General features: G+C 31.8%; 3 protein-coding genes across 8 annotated transcripts; 2 read left to right on the top strand and 1 right to left on the bottom strand.

Moving 5' to 3' along the window:
* Positions 1 to 208: 208 nt before the first annotated feature.
* LOC141448853 (pentatricopeptide repeat-containing protein 1, mitochondrial) lies at positions 209 to 13,575 on the top strand. Of its 2 annotated transcripts, XR_012455234.1 has the most exons (14): positions 209 to 1,081; positions 1,216 to 1,342; positions 1,416 to 1,553; positions 2,003 to 2,174; positions 3,218 to 3,366; positions 4,650 to 4,793; positions 7,487 to 7,653; positions 7,724 to 7,847; positions 7,932 to 8,036; positions 9,780 to 9,910; positions 10,009 to 10,183; positions 11,426 to 11,582; positions 11,665 to 11,740; positions 12,041 to 13,575. XR_012455234.1 is itself a non-coding variant. In XM_074117622.1 (13 exons), exons 1-13 carry the CDS (start codon positions 789 to 791, stop codon positions 11,667 to 11,669), a joined length of 1,887 nt encoding a protein of 628 aa, XP_073973723.1. In that variant the 5' UTR covers positions 209 to 788; the 3' UTR covers positions 11,670 to 13,575. The 2 variants fall into 2 exon arrangements, 1 of the variants encoding a protein (XP_073973723.1); XM_074117622.1 differs by having other exon boundaries at positions 11,665 to 13,575.
* On the bottom strand, positions 13,371 to 24,187 carry LOC141448867 (probable ATP-dependent RNA helicase DDX5). 5 transcript variants are annotated; one of them, XM_074117659.1, is made up of 14 exons: positions 24,115 to 24,187; positions 23,893 to 23,977; positions 22,203 to 22,457; positions 21,319 to 21,441; positions 21,128 to 21,239; positions 20,438 to 20,551; positions 18,976 to 19,230; positions 18,121 to 18,293; positions 17,307 to 17,417; positions 16,178 to 16,239; positions 15,932 to 15,991; positions 14,359 to 14,598; positions 14,095 to 14,279; positions 13,371 to 13,788 (listed from the first exon to the last, which is right to left on the bottom strand). In XM_074117659.1, coding segments are annotated over exons 2-13 (1,671 nt in total). In that variant the 5' UTR covers positions 23,895 to 23,977; positions 24,115 to 24,187; the 3' UTR covers positions 13,371 to 13,788; positions 14,095 to 14,115. The 5 variants fall into 5 exon arrangements, 4 of the variants coding, with proteins under 4 accessions (XP_073973760.1, XP_073973776.1, XP_073973750.1 ...); XM_074117675.1 differs by having other exon boundaries at positions 22,203 to 22,358; positions 24,115 to 24,185; XM_074117649.1 differs by having other exon boundaries at positions 24,058 to 24,127.
* A 241-nt stretch (positions 24,188 to 24,428) lies between these two features.
* On the top strand, positions 24,429 to 27,131 carry LOC141449015 (kxDL motif-containing protein CG10681). Its single transcript, XM_074118014.1, has 4 exons — positions 24,429 to 24,723; positions 25,072 to 25,271; positions 26,115 to 26,222; positions 26,298 to 27,131. Exons 1-4 carry the CDS (start codon positions 24,581 to 24,583, stop codon positions 26,399 to 26,401), a joined length of 555 nt encoding a protein of 184 aa, XP_073974115.1. The 5' UTR covers positions 24,429 to 24,580; the 3' UTR covers positions 26,402 to 27,131.
* Positions 27,132 to 27,433: the final 302 nt, after the last annotated feature.

The following is a 27,433-nucleotide window of genomic DNA, read 5'->3' as shown; positions in this document are numbered from 1 at the left end:
GTATGTTCAAACAGTTTTGAAAATTCAATAAACTTCTTTAAAAAGTGTCGCAAATGGTAAAAAAAACGTAAAATTACTTGAAGGAATTTTTTTTTAACCAGATGTTCAGAAGCGTTTAATTTATGACTCGTACTAATAAATAGAAAAAAGGATTTCAAATAATTTATTATTGAACAAGTATTGAGTAATAAATTTGTTTTAAATGTAGGAACTATATAAATGAACTGAAAATAATAACTTAATCAACGAAAAGGAATTGAATTTTACAAAATGGGTAAGAGTTCGTTTTTTTTTTGCAGACGCCCCTCACTGTAAATATATTGTAATAAATAATGTTTTTATTTTTTCTATATGGAGATATTGTACTTACAAATAATCGCAATAGAAGGAGGCTTTTTTTATAAGCATTTTGTATAAGGGTGACATTTATTTTAGAAATTTATGTAAAAGAACTTTGAAATGAAAGTTATGACATTCAGGCAAGGACTTTAAGAGGGAAGGAATAAAAAGGCTATAATGTGTATCTTGTTTCTATAAGTGCGTTAGGTATCCAACTCATTTTATTACAATTTTATTGACGGGAGGTAAAATTTTATTTTTGTAATAATATTGTGATTTGTAAGAGCAATTTCTGTTTTCTAAAATAATTAACCAAGAAGTAGAAAAATACATTTTTGTTGAAATAATATTAAATTTATTTTAATGTTGAGCATCAGACTTTCGGTATTAAATAAAGAAAAGCTAAGCTAATTTGTTTCATAAGAATGTGTTGAAATAATTGCGCGAATATGTTCCTACGCTTGGTGTTTTCTGGATATATTGTAAAAGCTATCAGCACTTGTAATCAAGCAGAAGTACAACAGTTCAAAAGTATTTTATACTGTATGACAAGAAAAAAATATTTTGATTCTTCGAATACCAAGGAGGCAGTAAGAGATAAACATTTTCAGTTAAATAGAAAAGAAGAGTGCTCAAATGCAGTTAGAGTGGAAGAAATAAAGAGAAGTGAAGGGAAACTTCCTTTAGCAGACGATTCTGACACCTTTGGAACCCTTAGTAAGGAATCAGTACTCCGAGAAAGGTTCGTACAGATTACATTTTACGTTTACTAATATTCAACTTATATACATATAATATTTGTGTATAAATCACTAATAATTTATTCTCAAAGAATTAAACATCACAGAACGGTTTCTGCTTGCCTTTTTTTTTTAGGCTGGAGGATTTGACAGAAGAGGAAGACGATAATGTAGAGGAATATCTTGAAGGTTTGGATGGGAAAACTAGACTTAGAACGTTGGAATACGCAAAATTTATAAAACAATTTCTTACTGAAAAAAAGGTTGTACAAATATTTTAATTTCCTTGTAAGTGATTTTTAACTAGAAGATATTAAAGGATTAAATTTATTACAGTTGTTGGACGCAATAGATGTGCTGGAAGTTAGAATGAAAAAGGAAAAAGCCAAACCTAATGTTTACATATATCGATTGCTTATATCAGGCTGTGCAAAAGCTGGTTATACGAAGAAAGCATTTCAGCTCTATAATCAGGTAATTATATGGTTATGAGTGTTTGGTACTAAGTGGGAAACATCAAATTCACCTTAGTAACTAGCGTTCACCTATTTAGCAGAATTTATTAATAAGATAAAGGCCTAAACTTTATAGTGCTAATTCAGTAGCAGTATTTGTGACTGACTTTGTGCTCTGGCTTTACATTATACAATAATCAAATATGCCCCAGTTTTTTTGATATGTGTACCTCCGATGTGAGTGATTTTTACTGGGAAGTTCTTTTGGCCAATTAAAAAAAAAAAAATTACCATCTAATATCCTGGCGATGCTGGTAGATGATCATATAGATGAGGACACATATTTCGAATAAAACAAAAGATGGAAAAGATGGTACATGAAGATAATCGTAAGAGGAAGATTTTTTATAACTAATTTGTGTTTCATTACACATTAGTTTCAGAATAAAATTAAAATATGCATTTTAGATGAAAAAACGTGGCTTACAAATGAAAAACAGCGTTTATACATCCTTGTTCGATGCTTGTGCAAACAGCCCTTGGCCTAATGATGGTATTACGAGAGCTGCTGGTCTGTGGGAGCTGATGTTGGAGAAAGGAGTCGAATTGAATCAACAAATAGCCCACGCAGTCATAAAAGGTGATGTCTATATTTTTTAATTTTGCCTGCACTTTTTATCCGGTCACAAAAAATAAGGTGGCTAAATACACTACCGCAATGGGTATATTGAGGAAGAAAACTTACTAACTAATTCAGAGTTCTTTCTAGTATCTCTGTGTTATAAGTTTTGCTCTGCCAGAAGAAATATGTTTTTGAATTAGTTATGGAGGAGTCCTCAGGAACTATGTTTCAGAAATAAACACAGACCAAGGTTTTAAAACTTAGCAACATTATTGCTGTCGCAAATGTTTGCCCAACTGACCTTTACACATAAATAGTTGGGCAATTAAAATTGACTTCCCTGAGATGAATGCTTATAAAAAGTTAAATCATTGAGATTAAAAAAAAAAAACTGTCAAAAAATTCTTTATCGTAGCAAGAACCCTTAACCAGGGTCAGTTCAGGAACGCAGTCTCCTCTCCTTTTTCGACAAAAAGTAGAAGATAAAGTTAGATCTTTTTTTGACAGGGCTCCGAGTTATTTACTCTCAGTACTACCCTAATTATGAGTAAGCATTACACCACCTCGAGTGCGAATGAGAAAAAATTATAAGTTTGCGTGAGAAAGCAAGAAGAAAACAGAATTAAGTTACAATACTTCTCCAACTCGTGTGCCATCAAGAATTTACCATCGAAAGGGAGAAGTGTGGCAAGAGTTCGTGCAACTGTTCTAATACATCGATAGGCAAAAAATTACATTACTGGGCTGAATTGTTTATCCTAGCTAGAGTCGTGGCCGCAGTCGGTTCCCCTCTTCACCCCCCTCCTTAGCGTAAGAGTATTTCAAGAATAAGTTTTTCTGTCCCAGCTCGTAGTCACAGAACTATGAACTTGTATATTATCTTAACACTCTCTTACTCCTCCTTGTAAGAAGGCATGTTTTGCTTTTCGAAATTGCGTTTTCACAAGAAATTTTTGTTTGAGGGCAGTTGTATGTCTTAAGACAGACTGCATGTGGGTGTTTTTTTAAAAAACAAAATGTCTTAAATCAATACATCTTAAAATACGTTTTTTATATTATAGCATTTGGTCGCTGTGGTGAAATAGAAAGAGCATTTGGTATTGTTGACGAGATGTCTGTCAGAGGAATTTCAATTACTTCCGAAACAATGAATTTTCTACTGCAAGCTTGTGCAACAAATAAAGATTCTGGATTTAGACATGCCTTGATGGTAATTTATTAGACCTAATTATTTCATAAATTTTTTTGCCACCTTTAAAAGTGAGCTACATTTTTCTATCTGAAATTTTTATTTTGCTAATGTTTCTATTTATGTTCGAATGAAAATGATGCAGTGAAGTAAATAAAAATATTGACCAGAAATTGGAGTTGCTGCTGTGTGTTCCTAATTCTTAGGTTAGGTATTCCAGTTGTATTGTTTGTGCAAACAAATGCCAATTATCTTGTATTTTTTCAATTTTTTAAAGGGAAATTAAAAGAAAAATTTCAAAAATAGAAATGGAGTTTTGCCAGGTAGTTTGATTAATAAATCTAATAAGATTAGCTTCGAATAAAAAGTATATTAATAATAACTTTCTAGAATGGGATTAGCCCGTTAGTGTATTTGAAATCCTTACGCGGAGATTCTGGGTTCGAATCATGCTGCTTTTTCTTAGTTTTTCTTTTTTTAGTAGCTTCTTACAGCTTTCTTTCCCTTGATGGACCGTGAAGTTAAAAAAGGAGTTAATTCATATTATCCATTATTCAAGTTTACATTAATTGTAACGATAGCTAAACGATTTTGCTTCTAGACCTTATTAGAGAAAAATGAATGTCTTTCGAATTGGGACTATAAATTCCAAATTTTATTAAAATCCAAATATTAGTATGAATAGCAAATTCTTGAATATATTAATTTTATTGGCAGAAAATATATTGATGAGAGAAATTAATGATATAGTGATACTGATTGGTGGAATGAAGAATAGTGACTCGGTCGGATAGTAAATACTTATGTTACTAGTATTAGATAAAATTTCAAAAGTTGGAATTCTCCAAAGTTGGAAAAGGAAATAAATGATGAATGCAGAAGTGTGGGGAGTATTGAAAATATGAGGGAAGAGTACGAAACATAAGAGTTGGAGGTGATTCAGCTGAACGAATGATTTGTCGCAGAAACCCTCCGACATGACAACATAACAATAAGTAAAATAAAGCAATTGCCTATTTTTTCATGCGGGCTTTACATCCAACTACCAATTAGGTGTCGTAACATAACAATATTCCCTTTAAAAAAAAAATGTAGTTGAGTACTGGATAAGAAATTTCTTTTTTTTTCAATTTAACTCTTTAGTTCAATTTAGTTTCAACTCTTAAGTGTGTAATTATGTAACTGCACAACTGCAAAAAACATTTATTTCTGTTTTCTCAGCTGATTATTACAATTATTTAGGTTTTAAAAAAGTGAGATTAAAAAATAATTAGGCTATTAAGTTTTTTTAAACATTGTTGCAGGTTTGGCGAAAAATGATGGAGAGAAACTTGATGCCAACAACATATACGTATAATTTGTTATTAAGATGTACCAGAGATTGTTCTTTGGGGGACATAAATAGATTCAAGGCAGACGTAGATACACTTTTACCTTCATTAAATTTGGTAAAGCCAAAATTTATATACTAACGATAATCAAAACCATTTTTCTCTGTAACATATAATTTTCATTGCGATTGTTTGTCAGTTTTTGATATTTTTGTTTTTCTAAAAATATCGTTTCGAGGTCCTACAATCTCAAAATATTTCTTTAATGATTTGAACTGTTGCTAATCTTAATAATAATAAAAAAAAAATACGAGGTTACAGTTCATACTCCACATAGTTCTATTTGAGCGACCTACATAACGTTATGATTAAATTAGTTTTCCAGAGCGGTGTGAATCAAAATTTAGATACAACTGTGAAGCCATTTTTCAAAGCTCTCCCCCCCCCCCAAATCTGTAATACATAATCGCATTTCTGTAACAGATTTTTATTAAGCTTAGTTTTCAAAGCTGTGAATCAGTTTATTCAGCTGACTGATCCGTTCACTTTTCCGACGTTGCCCAGAGGGAATGCCTTTTGTCTATGAGGACCTCAACAAACAAATTTACGTGCAAAAATTATTGTTGTAAAAGGTTAAAGGTTAGGTTTGCGAAATTTAAAGAAAATTGTAGGGGTTATTTTCGAAGAAATTGCGAAAAATGAATAATTGCGTCCTTAAAGTCGCACTTAAGTCCGATAGTACTAGCAAGAAACAAATTTAGTACCGGTAGCCACAAATACCAATTTTAACTTATTTCCCCCCTCACACAATTTGAATGAATTATATTTTATTAAATTATAGAAATTCATCTTTCATCAAACAGGAAATAACAAAATTGGGACTAAATTTTAGTTGAAAAATTATCTTAGAATTACAAATGTCAAGTACTGAACTTATTTCAATACTGTGCTGTAACTCAGCTGTTTGGAGCTCACATCTGCTGTTTAAAGCATTTTTTTTTTGCCCTAAGCCTACCATTACAGCACTTATGGATTCAGATTATTAATTTTTGAGAATTTAATTGTATTTGGGGAAAAGCCTTATTGATTCTCTTTTTGATTTCATTTAGTAAGTTATTGTCACGTCCAAAATTCTCATTCTGACTGAGAATAACTTGGAAAACTTGAGCAAACATGTTATAAAAAGCATAAGGAGGCTTTTATAAAACTTGAATATGACTATCAGGCTAAGGAAATTTTACCCTTGAGATTTGAGAGTAGTGCATTCAATTAGGTCATGGAGACAGAGTTGTCGATAAACGAGGAATAGAACGGTTGTGCTTATGAGACTGAAGACTGTTAAAAGTAGGATTCAGTAACTTGTGGCAACTGGCGACCCAACGTTTTTAGTGGGTAACATTACTGCCATAGATAAAATTTCTTCCTCCTCTTAAAACCATTAACAATTAATGGGATTCTTTGACTTAAATCAACTGCGACGCCTCATTGGCAAATAAATTCCATCTTTTTATTAAGCCATATGAGATAACATAACGAATGTGCGTAGGGTTGAGGATTGTGGGAGAAACAAATAGAAGATGACGAAAATTCTAGTCTGGATGTATAAAGAAAGTGTATGCGGAAGGCACATTAACTGAGATAAGAGAGACAAATACTTTCTCTAAAAAAATACTCTATTTTGATAAATTGGGTAGTAGGTAGATTATATTCCTCTAAGTTCTGCAAGAAAAGGTGCATATGGAATACTTCAATGTCGTTATATGAATTCCCCATTTGTTTTTAAACTGGCATTAATTTATGAACATGTGTGAATTTGTGAATATGACTGCAGTCTTTCTCTTATTGCAATTCTAGAGTTTCTGACTTAAAGGAACGTCAAAATAGCCAAAAAAATAAAAAAATAAAGTAATAGTAATGCCTATTTTTCAGGTGGGCTTTACGTCTACCAATTAGGTGTCGTAGTCGAAGGCGATAACAAATATAATTTACTACAAAGTTCTCATATTAAACATAATATAAAAATCAAAGGCCTGGACCGGGAATCAAACTCAGTACCACAGAATATATTAGCTTTGCAGGTTTCGCAAAGAAGGTCTCGGCTACTGTGGCGCCTAAAAAGTCCCAAAAAGTTATTCTAATAAAAACTTTTGTCACAGTTTAGAGAAATTTGTAGCAAGGGTTTTCGAAAAAAAAATCTCAGAGAAGTACAAAGTCCATTCAGTAAAGGTGGTACTTCAAATCCTTAAATTTTCATGAAAATTCGGAATTTTAACATTCCTCACCTTTCTCTCATAACATGAAGGAGTACAAAATACCGTGGTTTTCTAAATGTTATTTAGAGCCTACCCACATCTTTCTTCTAGAATTGCCCTTAATTAGAATTATTCTGGAAAAATGTTTCAAATAAAACTTGTAGACTATCTTGATTAAATGTGTGCGGATGAGTAGTTAAAAGAAAATCCATTTTCGAGAAAATTTTAAATTATTGTTTGATTGTTTTATCGCTAAGGTAAGTAAAGTGCCCTGATGTGGCCCAATCAGGCCATATATTAATAATATTTCAGCTTCCACAGATTTTTAGTTGTTAAGATATTATTTCCACACACACACGTACAGAAAGAGAGAAATAGAGAAACACTAGTTTTTAAAACCCCCTTTTTTTTCTTTGGAATCGGGGGACCTCAAAAAAGATATTTTGATGAAAACTCGAAATCGCAGCGATTACAAAGAGAATGAAATGGATATTTTACTTCATGGTACTCGCTTATATCAAACTGTACTAAACGCTTGGAATTCACACACTGTTGTAGGAATTAAAAAAATTGAAAGCACCAGCTGATGTAAAAAGAGAAGTACCTAAGGATTTAAACATTGTCGCAACTAAAGAAGGAAATAAAGAAACAACTTTGGTTCCAGTTCTGGCGTCTCAACAATCATTTCTTATAGATTTAAAAAAAATTGTTAAACCTTGGCATAGGTAAGTAATTTAGTTTAGGTTTGTTTATACGATTTTTTTTTTTTTGCGTCGCCGTAACTTAATTTTTTAGGTTAATGTTTCTTGGGGGTCGCGAAGGATTTATAAATATGATGCTAAGTACAGGCTCAAAACCGGATATTAAAACATTTACTCAACTTCTCTACACAATTGGTCCGAACATTGAGGAAGAAAAGGTATGCTTATTGTTTCTCCTTCTAAATAAATTGCCAACCCTTTATGTAGGAAGTTGATATTTTTTGTTTTTTTTTTGCTTCCAGCTTTTAATGACTCAAATGAACCAGCTAGGAATTAAGAGAGATTTGGATTTCTGTAATATGCTGATAAAAAAGAGAAATATAAACAATAATTTTCCTGGAGCAAAAGTAAGTTTTATTTTAGTGAAAAATATTGGTATTGTCTGCATAGAGCAAGCTTTGAGCATTTTTTTTTTTTTTTTAATAATTACCTATTAATTTTTTTTTTTTCTAAGGGTTTTCCCCACAATGAGGATTCCCTCGCCCAAACTAATTTAATTTTTTATTCTACTTCTCCAAATCTCTCTATTTTTCGCATCTTCTATCGAGACGCCACATCCAGCCATATCCTCCTTAGCCATTTTCAGCCACGCCAGCTTCGGCCTGCCTCTTCTCCTTCTTCTCTCTGGGTCCCATTCCATGATCCGTCTTGGAATCCTTTCCTCTTCCATCCTTGAAATGTGTCCGAGCCATTATTAAATTAAGAAGAAAAAGAAAAGGAAAACAATCTTAACCTATTCTTAGGTAGGTAGAGATTTTGAGATTGTATAGGCGGAGGCTACAAAACCAAAAATGCGTGATCATTAAATTATCAACCATGATACTGTTTCGTGTTAATCTTCGAGTCTGTTATAGGGTGTTTAACATGAGTGTGAGGCCGTAAGGAATGTGCGTTACTCTGGAGTCACCAGAATTTTTAGAGGTTTCATTCACTTCATCCTTTGGTTCCTTTTCTATTCTATTTTATTTAGAATTAATAGAAAAAAAACTTAAATTTAGGAAAGAATTTTTCTTGTATAAAGATTAAAATTTCTCGACTTCGCTAGTTATCTTACGCTTTTACTCACTTAAGGCGTAAATTAAAAAAGTGACGCGTGTACCACAGCCGAAAACTTTGAATTTGTAGAATAAAAATAGAACATTTTTAATTTCATTAAAAAAAATAAAAAATGAATAAATAATTAAATTGTGACCTCTGTCAGGAGCAGGCTTGGTAAAACTTTTAGTCAACGCTAAGGGATTCGCCATATCAAACAAAAGACATAGCTTAAGTCAAAAACCCATTTACGAACAGTATGAATTCTCTTTGTTCCTTCTAGCTAGCTCCTCCTGCTCTAACTTCTTGTTATGTACACACACTCGTAACTTCCTTATTGTATCCACGTATTATTATTTTATAATGTTTATTTAATAGCGTAAAATGGTAATTCCAATTGTTCGGTAACAGAAACTTCAATAATGTACTGTATTCTGTAAGGTTTTGTTCTGCTCTCCTTTGGAAATCAGAACCTAGTGTAGATTAAAGAGGGAGTGGCTTAATAAAACCAAATCCTATGCTTCTATAGCCGTAATGCGGCTTCCTTAAGTGCTAATGAATGTCATAGAGTAGTCATTCGTATTTGTATCGCGGTTAAGGTAAATAAGTATGTGAGATTAGCCAGAGTTTGTATGTGGGTTTTGCAAACTACTTATGCAGGCTCCAAAGTGTCTTTTGTGAATATTGGGGGTGTTAGTTTAGTTGAGGGTACTTGCTGGTACTCCAACTTCCTTGAAGAAGTGGGAGGTTAACCGTAGATTTCCCTGTCGGAAAGAAGATAGTGCATAGTCTCCTAGATTTTTACCAATCTATTCACAATTCATACTTTCTTGAAGTAACATATGAATTATGTATGACTGCAAAGATCCAAGATGTTTTGTTATCCCCCAAATTTTGAGTAGTTATAGAAAGTTACAAATGATTTAAACAGTGTAAGTGGCTAAGAACTTCTAATTGTTTTCTTATGAACTCAAATCAATTATCTTTCTAACTTATTACTAATTATTAACCATTTCTAACTTTATATATTTAAAAATTTTACTTAAACTTTAAAGGAAGTACTTAATATTATTAGAGAAGAACAACTCATCCCGAATATAGTGACATTTGGAGTTTTAGCTTTGGGTTCTACAAATTTAAGAGATTCGATGAAGTTACTTAAAGAAATCAAAGCATCAGGATTTAGGTAATTTCCCAAAGTAAAGTAAAGAAACTTTTTACACACACATATAAATGTATTATTCTTTACATATCAACGTTTACATGTGCTTTTATTTTTCTCAGGATAAACATTCAGATTTTAGGAACATTACTGCATTCGGCTTGTCGTTCTTGGGATTTTAAAGCAATTAACTTTCTTGTAAGACTGTTAACTAAGTATGAAATGAAACCTAATATTAAGTTTATTCAAAACTTAGAAAATTTTAATCAAGAGATTCAAAGGCATATTAAAATGAAGGTAAGCTATTTCATTTACCTAATTATAAGATCTTTTTTTTATTTTGAGTTCTGAAAATAAAGGTTAAGACTTACTTTATGTTTGTGAGACTTTCACTGTTCCAAGGAAAGGAGCGTAACAATACAATTTAGAGCGCTTTTACCATTACTTAGTCGTTAATACCTGTGTTTAAATAAATAATACTTTTAATAATGGGCTTGTCATATTCTGCGTATTTACTAAAAGTTTTTTGGCAAGCATTTAAAATGTTCTAAAAGGTGTAGGCTCATTTCTTCGGCGTGCACGGCAGAGGTGGGGTAGCTATCTTGGTAAACTTCAAGACCAGCAAGAAAAGGTCAAAGCAGAGATATATTTTGTCATGATGTGCAGCAATTCTAGATGTGCACTTCAAAAGTCAAATATCAATGATGTAGCAGACTCGGTAATCTTAGAAAGAAAATAGGTTGGATTATACTGTGGGTTAAGGACACGCTGGAATTAAGAAGAGCGATAATATGAATTCCTTGCGAAAGAGAGCGTTCAAATAGGCTTAAAACTTTTTTTTTTGTTTCGAGACCAGACAGCGATGACAATATTCAGAACGTTAGCGGAATGAAGATAGATGTCACGCCGATATAAAGCAACTTATTCTATCCAAGACTAGGTTTGAGGTATTGAGAATGGTTCTGTACCACAACTGTGCGGCTTAACCAAAACCTCACCAATCTGTACTTTATATAATTTATACTCTATAAAATATAAATTTGTAACTTTTCTTAGATTGAACCTTACAACTTACTTGTTTGAGCCCATCTGCTGAAAAATGTATGAATATTTTTAGTAGTGGATCGTTTCCTGATTTATTGAGTTCACATTTTGATCACCTTAATTTTAAATAGAAGAGTTATTTCATTTGAAATTATCGGTTTACAAGTTTTTTACTAGTTTTGCAAAGAAACAGTTGCTAACTTAATTTTACATTCGGCTGTTGTCGAACATTCTCCTTATTACCTCGTATGGGGTGGATGGCCACTTCTTCGGCGATGTTAGTTGACCAGTTGAACGAACACAGGCAAACTACCAGTTCTTTCTATATCAGTCACCTAAAATTATGCACAAATTTTACGCTTTAGATAGCCACAGATCTTTTTGGTCGTAGTGATTCGGCTTATAGCCACTAGTTCTATTATGTATATCCACAAATGGCTGTTTCAGTTGATTAAGTTAGACAAAAAAAGAAAAAAGTTTTTTTTTTTTTTTTAGGAAAACGGCAAAGGATATTTTAACAAATTAGATAGCCCAAATTTTGAAAAAGATCATGATGACTTTAAACAATTGATACAGTACGTAAAATCTTTGGAAGTAGAAGATCAAATCTTTGTCCATCCATGGAAACAATATAGAAGACCTAAAGAATCAGGTAAACAGTTATATTTGTTAAATTTAGATTTAATTTGATTCTCATTGTTTCAAGACTTTTAATTATAATTTATTTGTTTCAGAATGAACGAAGTATTTAAGATTTTTGAAAGTTTATAATAAAAAAAATTATTTAATCTTGTGTTGTAGTTCTTGAAGGTGTGTATGAACTAGATATATGTATTTTGAAACTTCTCTGTCTGTCTCAGTTCTATTTCTGTTGAGCTTTTGTTTGGGAGATTTCAACCATCTTCGATGGATAGAAACTTCAAACAATATACGAGTATCACCCTACCAAAAGCTTTAGAGATACAAGAGTAGATGGACGTTTAAGTTTAATGTTCCTCCTGCCTTAACTTATTTACACGTGCTCGTTCTTAACTTCTTTATTGCATCCACGTATCATCATTTGATATTTATTTAACAGCGTAAAGTGGAACTCCAATTGTTCGGTTACAGAAACGTTCAGTTCTGCTTTCCTTGGGAATCAAAACCTATCCCACTTTTAACTTTAGTGGTAAGCTCGCAGTATCGACCAGGATCATAAATATTACGTCAACGTACTAGGTAGTGATTTAGAGGTAATCTCAAAATGAATTGTATGTACTGCAAAGAACGATGTGAAACTTTGTGAATCGCCGGCACAAACGATGTGCGAAATTTGGTTAAAAAACTCGGTGGTGGCCATACCAACTTGACGGACGCGCAAAGAACCACTTTTTCTTATAATCCCAAGAGCAATTCTAATATTTGCGGTGTCTCTAGTCAATTATTTTCAACAATTTTGCTTAAGTTGTTACATTACGTATGGTAATTCATTTGTAAGTTGCTCACTTGTTTCTGAATTTTATATATTGATCTCTGATTTGTGGTTAATAAAGATGTTGAGCTAGTTTTTAACTTAAGGCCAAACTGATTCTCCACCTTATATACTTCGTAGAAAAAGACAAGCAGAATTTGGAGTGGAAACAGGAGAAATAGACGGTAAAGAAAAAAAAAATTATGATTGGTGATAATTCTGCTCCCCTTGGAAACCTGAAATGATGACGCGCCTTAAATAAAAAAAATTAAGTAATAGTGCCCACCACTGAGTTTCCTTAATAATTTCTGTTTTGCGACACTAACGGCATTCTTCACTTCTTCCACAAAATAAATGAAATCATGGAACAAAGAAATAATACAACTTAAATTATATACACCATTATATTTCAATACAAAAAAATAATGTACACAGTATGATAAACCTCTTAATAATTAAATTTATGCTGGTCAAAATAATCCCCACCTCCTTTGTAATAATTCCTAGCCACTACGACTCCCCGTTTGACGGTTATATCTCTCATCACACCCGGCATAAAACACGGTAAAAACTACGTGATTCCCCACCAAATCAATAGTAACGTGCTGTGTCGTTACGTTACTAATCAAATCATCCTCCCACAAAACTTAAAAGTTGAAAGATGAACTAACTTAACGGACATTAATTGATTCAGCCAGCAAGTCCATGGATTTTTCAGATCAGACGCCTCAGCAAAGCATTCAGAGAGCTGGGATTAGTCTTTGGTCATCATTAATATCCAACTATCGACTGGCTTTATTAGTTCTACATATCTGCTCTAAACAATTGGTCTATTGCGATTTAGTAACAGTAGGGAAAATTTTAATAAATTTAACAAAATGAAAAATCATTTATTCACGTGTTTACTGACGGCATAAGTTGCATTTAATTCTCTCATTAGAGCTGACTAAATGGAACACTGGCAGCATGGTTCAGCAATTAAAAATACACTTTTAGAGACTATTAACTATATTTAACATATAAATACAAAGAAAAAAAATATACATGGATTTATAGAATGTGCACTTGTACAAAACACTTTATAAAATAAAAATAAAGCTTCTCTTTGGATTTGACATTCAAGTTTAATGAAATACTGTCAAAAAGATAAAAAAAAAACGAAAACAAAATTATCACATTTCTATTTAAACATACATTGAGGTTAAAGAACAATTAACCAAAATGAATTAAAATATTTGATTTGAAATATTTATTACTCTAAGAATAACTCGCACAAAATTATTACAGAACAGTATAAATATAATTTCGACAAGTTGTGTTTTAACATCACAGAGAATCAAATATAAATTTGTCCAATTAGATTCTTTCAAGTTGAGGAAGTTTTGGTTGGTTCATAACAAATGATTGTCTGAAATACACAATACAACTTGAATCGTATAAGTAAAATCACTGTGGGCATTTAAAAGTGAAGTACCATTCTCAAATGTGATTCCACTACAAAATTTGCTTTTCAGAAAGAATAATAAAGAACAAATTACTGATTACTACCATGTGGTTAATCTAGAGGATAGAACCAAGCCATGTAACAGCAAGGTACCGAAGTTATTATCCAATTTGATTTACCTCCGAGGCATAAGCCATCACTAGTATAGCAGTAGTGACGCTCCAAGTTGGAGGTGTATACATTTTAAATCCAATCACTAAATTTACTCACCACATTTGCACATCAACCCTTCTAATTAAATCTTTTATGCATGGTATCCCCGAATCCCTCTCTGCCTCCTGCAACGGCGATGGCGTTTCTGTTGTAACCGTTGCTGCTTCCATTAAAACCATTTCTGTTGAACCTATTTCCCGAGTTTCCGAATTTTCCTCCTTTGAAAGTACCGTACCTATAATCTAGAATATGATTTTTTAAGTTAATTCTCGTGGACGAGTTTCTATTTTCAACATGAACACAAAAATAAATGAAACTTACTTCTATTGTAACCTCCTCCATTTGATACATGCGACATAGCACGTAACTCAGGTGAAACTTCTTGTTTGGCTTCTATTAAAACCGACACAAGATCTCTTGCTTGTTTCTGGTTATTTGGAGTAAAAAAGGTGTACGCCGTTCCTGTAGAGGTTGATCGACCAGTCCTCCCTATCCGATGTATGTAATCTTCAGAAGAATTAGGGAAGTCGTAGTTAATGACAAACATTACGTCTTCAACATCTATAGTCAAAATACACACCCACAGAAATTCATTAGTAACGAAAAAAAAATATGTTGCGGTTTAAACATTTGGTTCATTACTTTCTTGCCAAATGAATGGATGCATGCTCAGAATGAACAGATACCTTTACCAATCAACAATAAGCTCATTAATGGCCTTAAAACATAACATTTCTACTTTTAAAGACATCCCGTTGACGAATATTAATCCGACAATTTCTGTAAAATTTTATCAACGATTTAATCACAAGTTTAAAGTAAATAAGGCACCAGGCCAGAAAAACAATTTATAAACAGCTTTTCTATAAAAAATAAGTTATTTGGCATCATTTACGGCCTGGCACCGAAAATCATTATTCTAGAAAAAGTGAAAAATGTTAACCAACCTGTTGTTTAGGTGAGAGAGAGTCTGAGACTGCACAGTTCCTTCCTTTAGAAGAATCTGGCCTAGGGCCGGACACATTGGCACAGTGCTGGTTAGTTTTTTCGCCCGAACATCCGGGCGAACTGCAGAGGCACCCGCTATGTATTTTTTTTTTTTTTTTACATATATATTTTTTAAACAACTTTTGATCACTCCTTAATTAATATATTTTAATTTAAGTGATTTTTCCTATAAGCTTTGGTGCCTCTGGAACACAACACAAGAAACACGTTCAAATTATGAATTCCCATGTTAAGATTTTATATAAAACAAAAAATGGATACATGAACATTTCTTTTACTATTAAATTTAATTCGTAAATGAACATTTGCAAAAAAAAGAGTTTTTACTTTTATTGCACTAAGCTAAGACTTTGGTGGGGGTAGGGGGAGAAAAATCAAATAATTTCCATTTGATCTGTTCTAGAAAAAGCAAGGCCCAACATATTTGCTCCAAAAATGGCGAGAAAGAACAGTCTTTCTATTAGGGATCCCCCTTAAGGATAATCTACTTACCCATGAATCCGAGTATTTTCAATTTAAAAAAACGTCGGCCTCAATAAAGCTTAGCTTACACATGGGATTTGTATTTATTAGAACGTGTTCCACCTGAGCGCCTGACCCTATTAAGTAAATTCGAAAAACTATATTCCCTCTTCATCAAATTTATTACCAAAAAAAATTTAAAATAAAGATACCCAAAACCAAAACCCTACTAACCAACTTTTATTTCAAAAACTTTTTTCGCATTTAATTTTTATCTCTTCTCTCTCACAAAAAATATAAATCTCCCCAATCAAATCCAATTTTATCCTCCCTTGGTTGTCTAACCATACATGTTTTTTTTTTTTGTAAACAAAAATTTCAGCGCGAAGATTTCACCCACAAAAAAATCAGTTGCCCGACTTACCAAGTCCGCGGGCTGCCACGTCTGTGGCGACCAATATCAATGATTTGCCTCTACGAAAATCTGAAAAAACCAAAAAAAAGTTATTATTTTATATAAAGAAGAGCGCTCCTGGGTCGAATAATAAACACCATTGCTCAGGTCTTCTTAAAGGATAAAGTGAATCATTAATTATCAGAAAACAATTTCATCATTGCAACTTGATATATATATAAAAAAAATATTAAATGTATTTAATATTCAACATACCTCTTAAAACGTAATCCCTTTCGTTCTGCGATTTATCACCATGTATACAAACTGCTGGCCATCTGAAACGGATGAGGATTTGGTAAAGAACATAACGTTTTGATTATTAGAATAATGCGTTACAGCTTCAGGTAAAATGTACGGCTAAAACTCAAAGCCTAACATAGAAGAGAATAAAATTATAAACTTTCATTTTCCGCCGTAGAAAAGCGATATTATTTAATACTCTAAAAATAAGGGAAGAGTTTAGCTCGGTTATTAATACAGTACGGGGTTTGAGATTAAACCTGCCCTTAGATTTTCTCTTCCTAGATGCTTCTTGTAGCTCAGTATGTTCATAGAGAAGGAAAAGTAACGATTACACTGTCCGGACGCCAACAATGCACAAAAAAAAAAGTCCGGCCGCCATTCTCATTGTCTCAACACTTTAAAAACATGCTCTCACTGGATTTCTCACTGATTGGCTCAAATTAAGATATCCAAACAACCAAAATGAAACCTTAACTCTAACCAGCAAAGAAGTCAAAAGAGCCCGTCCGTTATTATTTTCCGAGTTACTTCTCCAATTGTTTTCAGCTTGTTACTGGAACCTAAGCCTCCTAAAGCAGTCGGGGTAGAAACCGGTCCCCTAGTTCGCTGATTCAGTAATCTCTTTATCTAACTTTTCTGAGTGCACTATTAATACCTACAGCTCTCATTTTAACTTTTCTGGGTACTTTCTCTTAAAAATCGTTATTCAGAACCAAACGAAATTCATTTTTCTAGGAAAATGATATACTGACAAGCTTGTGTAATTGCTCACAAAAAAAAAATCTGATTTCTCGCATTTACGGTAAAGGCTTGTCACAAATTTGAAATTATATCGAGCTTTTTTTTGGGGGGGGAGAAAGGTTAATCTCAAAAAAGGCAAAATGAGAGTCTATTCCTGCAAACCAACCACTGAGCTTATTTTATCATGTAAATAAGCCCTACCGTAATTTTTGTTTTTGAAACACATTGCCCAAATAAATACAGAACCATTTTTTTGTATTGCTTACATGTTTCTCGTTCAGTTAAAGGGAAGTAGGCGATCAGGAGATTTACTATCAATAAAGTTGTAATTAAAATTAAAATGAAATTATATTAATACCCAAGTCGCTTGAGTCCATTTGCAATAGCTTCAACTTTTTTCTTAGTTTCCACAAAAATGATAGTTCTTTCCAGTTTAGAGCTTCCGATTTCTTCAAGAAGGCTTTTCAACCTACAAAATAAATCTTTAAGTAACACTCTGTGAAATTTAGAATTAATGCACATTTTGAAACTAATATTGGATAAGGCCTCAGAAATTTAGTACATAGTTAACTATCTGTCCGAGCATTGAGTTGTTAATCGTTACATGTGTGAGGTAAGAAATTTTTTCAAGTATTAATCTCAAAAGTGAGATTTTGTGATATGAGCCGAAGGCGAGCTCATAAGGGAACATTTCCGCAATAATCGTAACTGATATTTTTCCTAAGGTAAAAAAAACTAATAAAATAATAAATTATAACAATTCAATGAAATTAAAAAACAAACCGTTCTCGGTCTATTAAAACAAGATAAAAATACTTGAATATTATTAACATATGAGTTGTGCTACTCAAAAACAATAAAATGTTAATTTAATTTGAACATACAGAATTAACATACCAATAACATGCACAATAATGAAGACTATTTCTTTGCTGTTTTTGTTAAAAAATATCAAAACGCTATTTTTGTGTATACTTTATATACAGAAACAATCCAATTTTTCTAAATGGATTTTCGTAATATACAATTTGGTAATCTAATTGTAAACCCAGTGTGCAGAAAGTGATGGTCTTGCGCAAAGAAGGATTTTACTTGCTAGTAAAAAACTGATTATCTGAGATTGGAAAAAATATTTTCACTTTTACCCTGCTTAAACAGTTTTTTAAACTTACTTTTGTTGTTTATCATTTTCCTGACAAACTTCAACAATTTGCTGTATGTTATGATTTGCAGCCAATTCTAATGAGCCAATATTTACTTGTACATAATCTCTAAGATAATCTTGGGCAAGAGCTTGCACTTCTTTTGGCCATGTAGCAGACCACATTAACACCTGCCTGTCCGGCTGTGAGAAAGTAATACAAAATTGTTTTATATAAATAATAAAAACAGTATATATCTATATATAATAGTATTGTCACTACGAGGTCCTACATTTTATTATTGCAATGGTTTTTGGATTCCAGGGCAACGGAACCATTGCAACAGTGATTTGGATTCCCCTATAGTACATAATTAAGTGCTTACCCAGATTTACCCGCCGTGTTAAGGTCTTGCAGCTTTGTAAAAAAAATTGGAAGTTGAACACGAATAGAAAGAGCATTTCTAAACTGATTTTCATTCATGAAATCGAGTATTAATCATTTGTAGGCTATCTAGTTCTCTCTATGGGTTGGCGGTACTAAAAGTGAGATATCTAGCAACGAATTAGGGATTAAATTACAAAACAGGCAAATATAGGCTTAACACCTAATAAAATACTTCAATAACTAGTCACTAACAATTGAAGTACATAAATTATCCCTACATCATTAACTTTATTACGGTGATAGAATATAAAAAAAAAAAATGAATATATCAAAAGACGTTCATCATTCGATTTTCTGGTTGTTAATGGAGGGGTGGTAAAACTGATCAGATATTTACCTAACTCTTCACGGATTGAAATTCAGCGTGAGCTGGGTAACAAAATCATCATTTCCAAAAATTTAAAATATACAAACTGCAATGTATTATACAAAACTTACTCTTATTTGTTCCATGATTTTTCTAATTTGAGGTTCAAAACCCATATCCAACATTCTATCTGCTTCATCCAGAACTAAATAAGTACACCTTCTTAAATTAGTGGTACCCTTTTCAAGAAAGTCTATCAGTCTGCCAGGAGTCGCAATCACAGTATCTACACCTCTTTCTAAATCTCTTGCTTGGGGCCCTTTAGGAGCACCACCAAAAATACATGTTGAATGCTGTTTACATGGAGCACCGAACTCTCTAGCAACCTGTAAATAGAAAATTTGTTAATAATAAATAAAAACTTCTAACAAATTTGCAACCATTCTCCAAATTCTATCAGAAAAAAGCTCAATATACAATAATTGCATAACTACAATACAACTAGAACGTCATATAATTCGAATATCTTACATTTGTATTCAATGAAATGTGTGCAAAGGACAATTTGAAAGTTTTACACTTCTAATATCGTATGGTATACATCATACATTTAATTTACACAACACTTTCTATTATAGAATACTTTTCGCAAATCCATCAGTCCAAAAGCATTGTTTCTGTGTCAAGATACAAGGAAACGATTCTTACATTCTGCCTAACTGTGTAACATCGCTGAGTTGCGCTGAAAGTTCAATTTTAGAAAATGAACCTCAGCTTTAAGTGCTTTTTTTCTTTGTTACATTCAGATTAAGATTTAGTGAAATTATTACGATTTTTAGAATTTAGCTCCAAATTATACTATTTTTAAAATTTTCGACGTTTATTCCATTATCTTCAAGGCTAAAGACAAAAATTAACTAATTATTATTAAAAAGTATTCATGTTTCTAGCTCAGAAAATCACTAAATAATCAATAAAAACGCCAAAGTTACATCAAAGTAAAAATGTATCGTCTTTTCTGACCAACTCTTAAAATAATTTTTTTTTTTAAATAACTGCATTATTACAAAAGAATTGTACGTCAGTAACCAGTGACCATGTTGATAAGGAAAACACAACATGTAGCTTCACCGACTAAATTTCCTCCAATGCTTAAGCGTCAAAACGACTTCAGCCTGGAAGAAATGTTTACTGTACCATAGGTTAACGTTGTCATATTATAAAATAAATGTAACAACTGACTCCATATGGAACAAAATTAATATTATATAACATTCCACATTGATTCACATACAGAACTTCCTGGCTTCCTAAAATCACTGGTGTCTACTAGTATGAATGGAAGAATCAATGATTTTATTTAAACGTCACTTTTTAAAATCAGTTAAATACTTTAATTATATCAATAAATCAATATTTCAAATAAATGTCACTTTTTAAAATCAGTATGTGACAAACAGTTCGATAATTAAAAAGTAAATTAATATTCCCAAAATGAGCCACTCTAACGTGCCATATGGAACATGCTGAGGCGGCTTAATATTTTGGGGGTTGTCAGGTGCTCTCTTTTTTTATTAACATAAATTTAAGTACCTGCTGAATCTGTTGAGCTAATTCCCTTGTTGGAGCAAGAACTAAAGCTATAGGACCATCTCCTCTTGCAATTTTTGGTTGGTGTTTTATATGAACAATTGCAGGCAACATGTACTGCAAAATAAAAAAATAGCATTTAATTGTCGTATATCACATTACAAAATGTTTTGCAGAAATATCTGAAGAGATTTTTTTTAAGATAGACTTCATGGCTAACGCTGGGCCAGTCTATTTAATTATGATAAAACAACTTAATTATATACGTTACGAACAAACACTATTTTTAATAATTACAAAATTTGATAGAATTAAACAGGACCAACATTCAACGAAAAAATATATTCTTGAATTATAATGGCCTTTTAATCAAAGTAATTAACTGAAGAAATTCAGAATTGGAATTCATGCCTTCCAATAAAATTATTTCATACTTATTCAAAATTAAATTTCTAAGAAACGAAATTACTCACGTATACTTTAAAAAAGCTAAAGTAAAAACTGTTTTTAGATACGTGCTTTTATTAGTAACACAATTATTAATTTGTATTACGTAAATTTATTGTACATCTAACTTTATGCAGTTATCTGTACTGTCACTACGTAAACTAGCATTTTGGCCAGAAATATTGCGTAGAATAGTGCCTAGCAACAGAGTACAGAAATAAATTTGTAAAAAAAATCAACACTTACAGCCAATGTTTTGCCTGATCCAGTTTGGGCAATTCCTACCATGTTTTTACCGCTAAGAGCGATGGGCCAACCTTGTGCCTGAATTGCAGTTGGAAAATCAAATCCAGCACGCCTACAATTATAATTAGGACAATATTAATAACATTGTAATACAAATAACCTTTATAAAAAGATACATTAGATAAACTCACTTAATGGTGTGCATGAGGTAGTCTGGAAAATTTGCTTCCTCGAAGAATTGAATAGGATTATCTGCATTCCCCTTTACGATTATGTCTTTGCTCTCTCGGTATTTATTAACTTCATGGAATGGTCTAAAATTGAAAAAAAAAAAAAAAAAAAAAAAAAAAAAAAAAAAAAAAAATAGAAATGAGAATATCTCTTTGGATTGCGATAGTAGGGCTAGAGAACAATCAAGATGGGCACTAGTCCACCTTAAAATATCTTCATTCAATCTGAGATCTTTTACTAATTACTAAACATTTTTTTGTATCACTCAATTCAGAATCATATTTTCATAAACAATAACAATCGTTTGAAAAACACTTTTCTTTTGGATACTTAAAAATTCTTCAAGATCATTTCGCTGTGGATTCTGGTCTTGACTAAAAAGTATTTGCATTTCCTATTATTTCAGGCGGACCTAACGTCCTGGAATGTGGAATGGTTATAGAATCGCACATCTAAAGGTTCTAGTCCTGTAAGGAGGCTAGAATGAATGTTTAGAGCAGTTCAGAAAACTCCAAGCGTCTGGAAGGGGTGGCCAACCCTTACCTCATTAAAAAGTATACAATGGAGCTGCTCAAAAAACTTGAGAGTACACAGCATTCTGGGTCTATTTTGTAAATCAACGATATATATAAATAACCAAACACGACTGACTATACAACTAACGAGTCAACCGACAAGATACCTTATATAAAACAACGAAATATTTAGTTCTATCATTGCATTAACAAAAATAAAATAAGCATACTAAAGTTTACATGGTAAATTTAAAATGCCTAAAGAAATATTACCACTTCAGGTTAGAACGAGAAGAAAAATATTTTTATATGATTAGAATATCACTTACCTATTAATCACATTGCAATGTATAGTATAGAAGTCTTTTTTAAATGGTGTTAAATCATGAGATTCCCACATTACAGCTTTTAGAGTCCGACCAAGGCTATTTTGGCCAGCAGATCCATTTAAGCGTGCACCACCTCGAAATCCATTGGAATTATTCCTAGAATTAATCATTTTTGAATCATTAGCAACACGCTTGTAACCTCTTCCATCATTTCCGCTGCTCTTAGTGTAGCCGTTATTTCCATTAGTGAATTTCCTAAAATAAAAAAAATTACAATTTTACAATTGTAATTTAGGTTTTAGAAAAGCAATAATACGCATAATATTCGAAAAATAAAATCTCAACTTTTTTCCATTATAATGATAAAAATGCATTTAAAACAATCTTTCCGTAAACCAGCAAGTCTTCAGATTTTTTAAGTAAAGAAGGGGCCTGCGGCCGCGTAGGAGGAGAAAGCAAAAAATCAAAACTAACCGAAAATTTAACATTCAGTCAGAAATATTTTCACTTTGCAAATTAAAATCTCGAAACGAATACAAAAAATTACATAATTATGATTTTAAAATCAGTTAATGAGGAGATAAAAGAACAAAGAAAAAATACCAATTTAACAGGACGACGTTCCAATTACGCTGGCGCACCAGCGAACAGGGCGACTCACAGAATTAACCTAGGCTAAATGATTTTGGTTTCATACTGTTCATTTTTTCTCAGTCCATGAAAAATCCCCCACTCCTTCGTAAATTGCCAGATCGGGAAATCAATTTTTCCTCCCCACTCAGAAAATTAATATTTTTTAAACATTGTATGCAAGTGTTTTATTTACTAGTTACTGAAGTGTAACTAATTATTACTTTATTCTGAGTTCAAAATTGAAATTAGGGTTGAAAACCATAAGTTTTTTAAAGAGAGTAGAATAAAAAAAACAAATATATTAATATTTTGTTAAATTGAGTCATTATAGCAACAGCCATAAAAATTGAGAATATGACCATATATCGACATTAAACCCAAGTTTAGTTTGGGGAGAAGGCAGCCATCTTGAATCAACCATTTGAACTTACTTAAACCAACCAATCAACTATGACTTCAAAGAATCTAACAGCTAATTCAACTGAAGGGAAATGTTGAGACTCTTGCTTTAAGAAATACATTAATATAAAGTAAATTATTTAAACTCCATAGAAACTGTGAATATGAAATTACACTACATTAAAACAAGTTAGTTTGGAGAGAAGGCAGTCATCTTGAATCAATCATTTTATTCTTTTAATTCACAATATAAGCATTTTCTAGGAATCTAGGTTAAATAAACTGAGGGTATGGTATAGAAACTCTTGCTTTAATAATCAAATATACTATTTAAAAACCGTACATGACAAGTATTAAGATAATAAATTTTCTGGTAATATCTGAAGAAAATCACTAAACTAGCGAATGCATTGAATTTGATTTTAAAATAATATTATTTAATAAATTTCGCAGTGTGAGCAAATTACCTTAGAGGTCAACTAAAAATCAATTTAGGGAAGCACGAGGTGGAATGCAGCCATGACGTTTTCAACATGGCGGCTAGTAACTGTACTTTCTAGGAAACTACTCACGTTTAATTTTTCAATTCTACACTTAAAACAATAAGAAAAATCGAAATAACCTTCGTAAAATAATTGTTATACTAAATTGTACTTACATTGTAGCGAGGATTATCAAACGTGTAGATAAACTTTTGTGAAGGTATTTCCTGAACAATATGTTACCCTGGTTATTTAAAATATCTGAAATATAAATTTTTTTATAAAGCTTTCAACTTTGCAGTTACACTATTCCTACAAGTTAACAAAGAAGAAAAACTTACTTAACATATTAACTAGTTATGAACAGTATACTGACTAGTCACGAATAACGTACTTACCCTGATGACGGCCACCAACAGAAAGAAATTTTCCTCTTAGCAATTGCTCTTAGGTGTAATAAAGCACTGCTTAATGTAGAGTGAACATTTCACATCGATCTAGAAGGCATACAATGTATATTTATTATATACTGAATATTTAAGATTATCCTAATGTTTTTGGAATAAAAATAAGTTTTTGTATATATATAATTTTTAAGGGTTTATTATAATGACAAATAATGCAATTTTTTTTCATCTACCTTGTGAAACATGAGGCATAAATTTTGTATTTTTTTTTTATCAGTTTAATATTTTTCGTAAATAAGTAAACCTAATTATTTCTGTTTTACGCTTATATTGCTTTAATCGTTATAGGTTCTCAATTGTTTGTTGTGAGGATAGTATTAGCTAGGTGGTGAGGTTATATTTGTCTGTAAATGTGAGTGAAATAAAGAAAAGAATATAAACAAAAACAACTATTATTATGGCAGAACACACTCCAGAAAGTGAATTAGGAAGTATAGAATGTTTCCAAAATTACACGGCTTCTGAAGTTTTTATTCAGGGCTTAGCTGGAATGGTTGACCAACAGGATGTAGAATCAATGATAAGGGCACAAAAACAAATGTAATTTTCTTTTGTTACTGATTTAAACATAAATATATGTATAGGTACCAGGTATCTGTAAGAAATACAAAGTATATAAATATACAAAGAACATATATGTACATATGAGGTATTTATTTTTTTAAGTTTCATTGTAAAAGCTAAATTGATGGTAATGCTTCCTTTCTGGTCACCATTCTGTCACAAACTACAACTTCGCCAATTTATGAGCAAGCTCATCGATTTCGAAAGTGGTTTACCGAATAAACCTTATTTTTTAGCGTACAAAGCCTCAGGCAATTTCAGCTTAGTCATAGGGATCTATCGAATGTTTCTAACGCTTTTTATTTAATTCGTACTATTTTGCAGGCTTCAAAGGTTTGAAAAGACGAATGAAATGTTAACAAACTGCAATACATTGTGTGTAACACGTCTAAAAAGTGCTTCAACTGAATTTAAAAAACATACAAGCACTTTAGTAGAAATGAGGAAAGATTTGGACAATATATTTAAGAGAATACAAGCAATAAAGACGAAAATCAGTTCACAGTATCCTCAAGCTTTTGCAGGTTGGTTAAAATAATTGGATGTTATGTAGAAATTTTTTATTGTAATAATAATAATATGCTTTATTTATTAATTTTCTTAAAATAAATTTGCAAAACACACAATTTAATCATAAACTGATAGCACCTACAGCATGGATTGAAGTCCGTCAGCAGAAGTTGCTCAATTATACTAATCAGTAAGTTATAATGTATCTTATAAAAATATATACTTCGAGCTTACATCTTTAAATAATAATAATAATATATTATAAATAAATACAAAATACTCATTAAATTTGGAGAGAACTCTCGTTCTAATTTCTCCTATTACAATTCTCAAGGTTTCTAACTATTTCTTTACAAACTCTGTATTTTTGAAACATACTTAATTTTTTTTTACATAATAAGAATAAAAATAAATAACAAGAAAGCTCCCAACCAGGGAGGTGCTGCTTCAGATTGAAGATTAATTCTAAACTCGAATTTTAGCCAAAAAATTTAATCATCACTAATTGTGTACGTAAGTGCTGGGAACGTGCACAACGACGAAATGGTACTTTAGAGAGAAGCATCTGAAATTGTTAAATCCATCGAAAAATTTCTTCAGAAAATTTAAGAATTGAAGATGTTAGTAGTGGATTATTTTTTCTCATTATTTTGCGATATGCTTCGTAACAGACGAAAGATACCTAATACGCAAAAAGCGACTGTTTAGAAATCCTTGGATCGTGAAAAAAGATCCTCTTACTGGATCTTCAAGGGATCAGCGCAACAAGCCTCTTTAAGGTTACAGTGCCTCAGAAAGAGCTTTCATCTAATCTTGTGACACAATGAACTGAGAATAATTACTGTTATTCGTTTTAGCTGGATTGGAAGCCCAAGATGCTGATATGGAATGCAATGTAAAACCACCTATTCAAAACAATAACGAAGGGTCAAGTGAAGTTACCTCTTCTAAAGAGATTGCACAAGGTATGGTTCGTTACCTCCCTTCAGCTACTTTTTAGTTATTGCTCCATTGTTGATTTTCTGTAAAAATGATTTCAGAAGATGCAGTTAGTGTAGGCACTTTAAAACGAGCCAACAGTTCTTCCAGTGACAGTGCTAACAGCCACAATGATTCTTCACCTTATACGTCAGATACTGGATAAGTTTTGTGTCAAATACTATCAGTGTTCTTTGTTCTCTTTAATTAGAAAATTCACTTCACAAAATCACATCGGTACTTTGTTTAAACAGTTTGCGAGTTCCTATTAGGTTTAATGGAGCGCAGTCAATCTTATGCGTTTAATGTGTTAATTCCTCGTAAAAGAAAGTTTTTAAAGACGAATTACAATGTATTATCAAGAACAAGCATGTGCCCTATCGAATGTAGAATAAACCAACTAACATAATTTTTCTCGGTTACCATCTCTCCAGCAAGAAACGTTTCGTTTAATAGTGGATAGATGTGGCAATGATTTTGATTTCGAAACATAAATGAAATATGTATGATTTTGCTATCTTACATGGGTACATGGTTCAATGTTGAACCTATTTCATTTCCTGTTTCCCATTATTTGCCAGAGAAAGAAGTAACTGAAGAAACTTATCTTACTTTAGTTAAAGCCTTTATGATTTTGTATATTTTTTTCAACTGAAAAGTAAGAATAATACGACTTCTTGTTATGCAAACAGATTCACTAACGGACAGATTTGTTGAAAAGTATCTTCGCTATTTTACAGTTTGTGAATTTATTTATTTCTTAAAGAAGGTTAAAAAATATTTTGTTATAAATTCGCACCTACGTTTTCCTTGTAAATATAATTATGAAGTAAACATTAATTCCTTATTGTTATTAAGTGTATATAACTTTGAGCAATAAAAATGATTTTATACTATAGTGTGTCGAAATTTAACCTTAAATTGAATTACTATTGAGTTGTCATTGAAGGAGACTACGTTCTCATAGCTTCTTATAATTTTAGTTTTTCGATATATCACCCTTGGTTCGTACTAGTACTTTTACTTAACATTATTCCTTATCTTTCCATCATATTGGCTAGAAAACAGCTACATCTTTGGATAGTTCTATTAATCCAAAGTTTCTAGATAGTTCTTGTGCAGGCGTTTGGATTTCACTATCAAAACTCTCCATTTTACATACCAATCTTAATCAGAGCATTAGACATTTTACATACCA

This window comes from Rhodnius prolixus, unplaced genomic scaffold (assembly GCF_049639745.1).
Source record: "Rhodnius prolixus isolate KJV_2025 unplaced genomic scaffold, Rpr scaffold_1, whole genome shotgun sequence".
Classification (NCBI taxonomy): Eukaryota; Metazoa; Arthropoda; class Insecta; order Hemiptera; family Reduviidae; genus Rhodnius; species Rhodnius prolixus.
The sequence above is the reverse complement of the archived record's forward strand: the minus strand, read 5'-3'. Positions and strand labels throughout refer to the sequence as shown.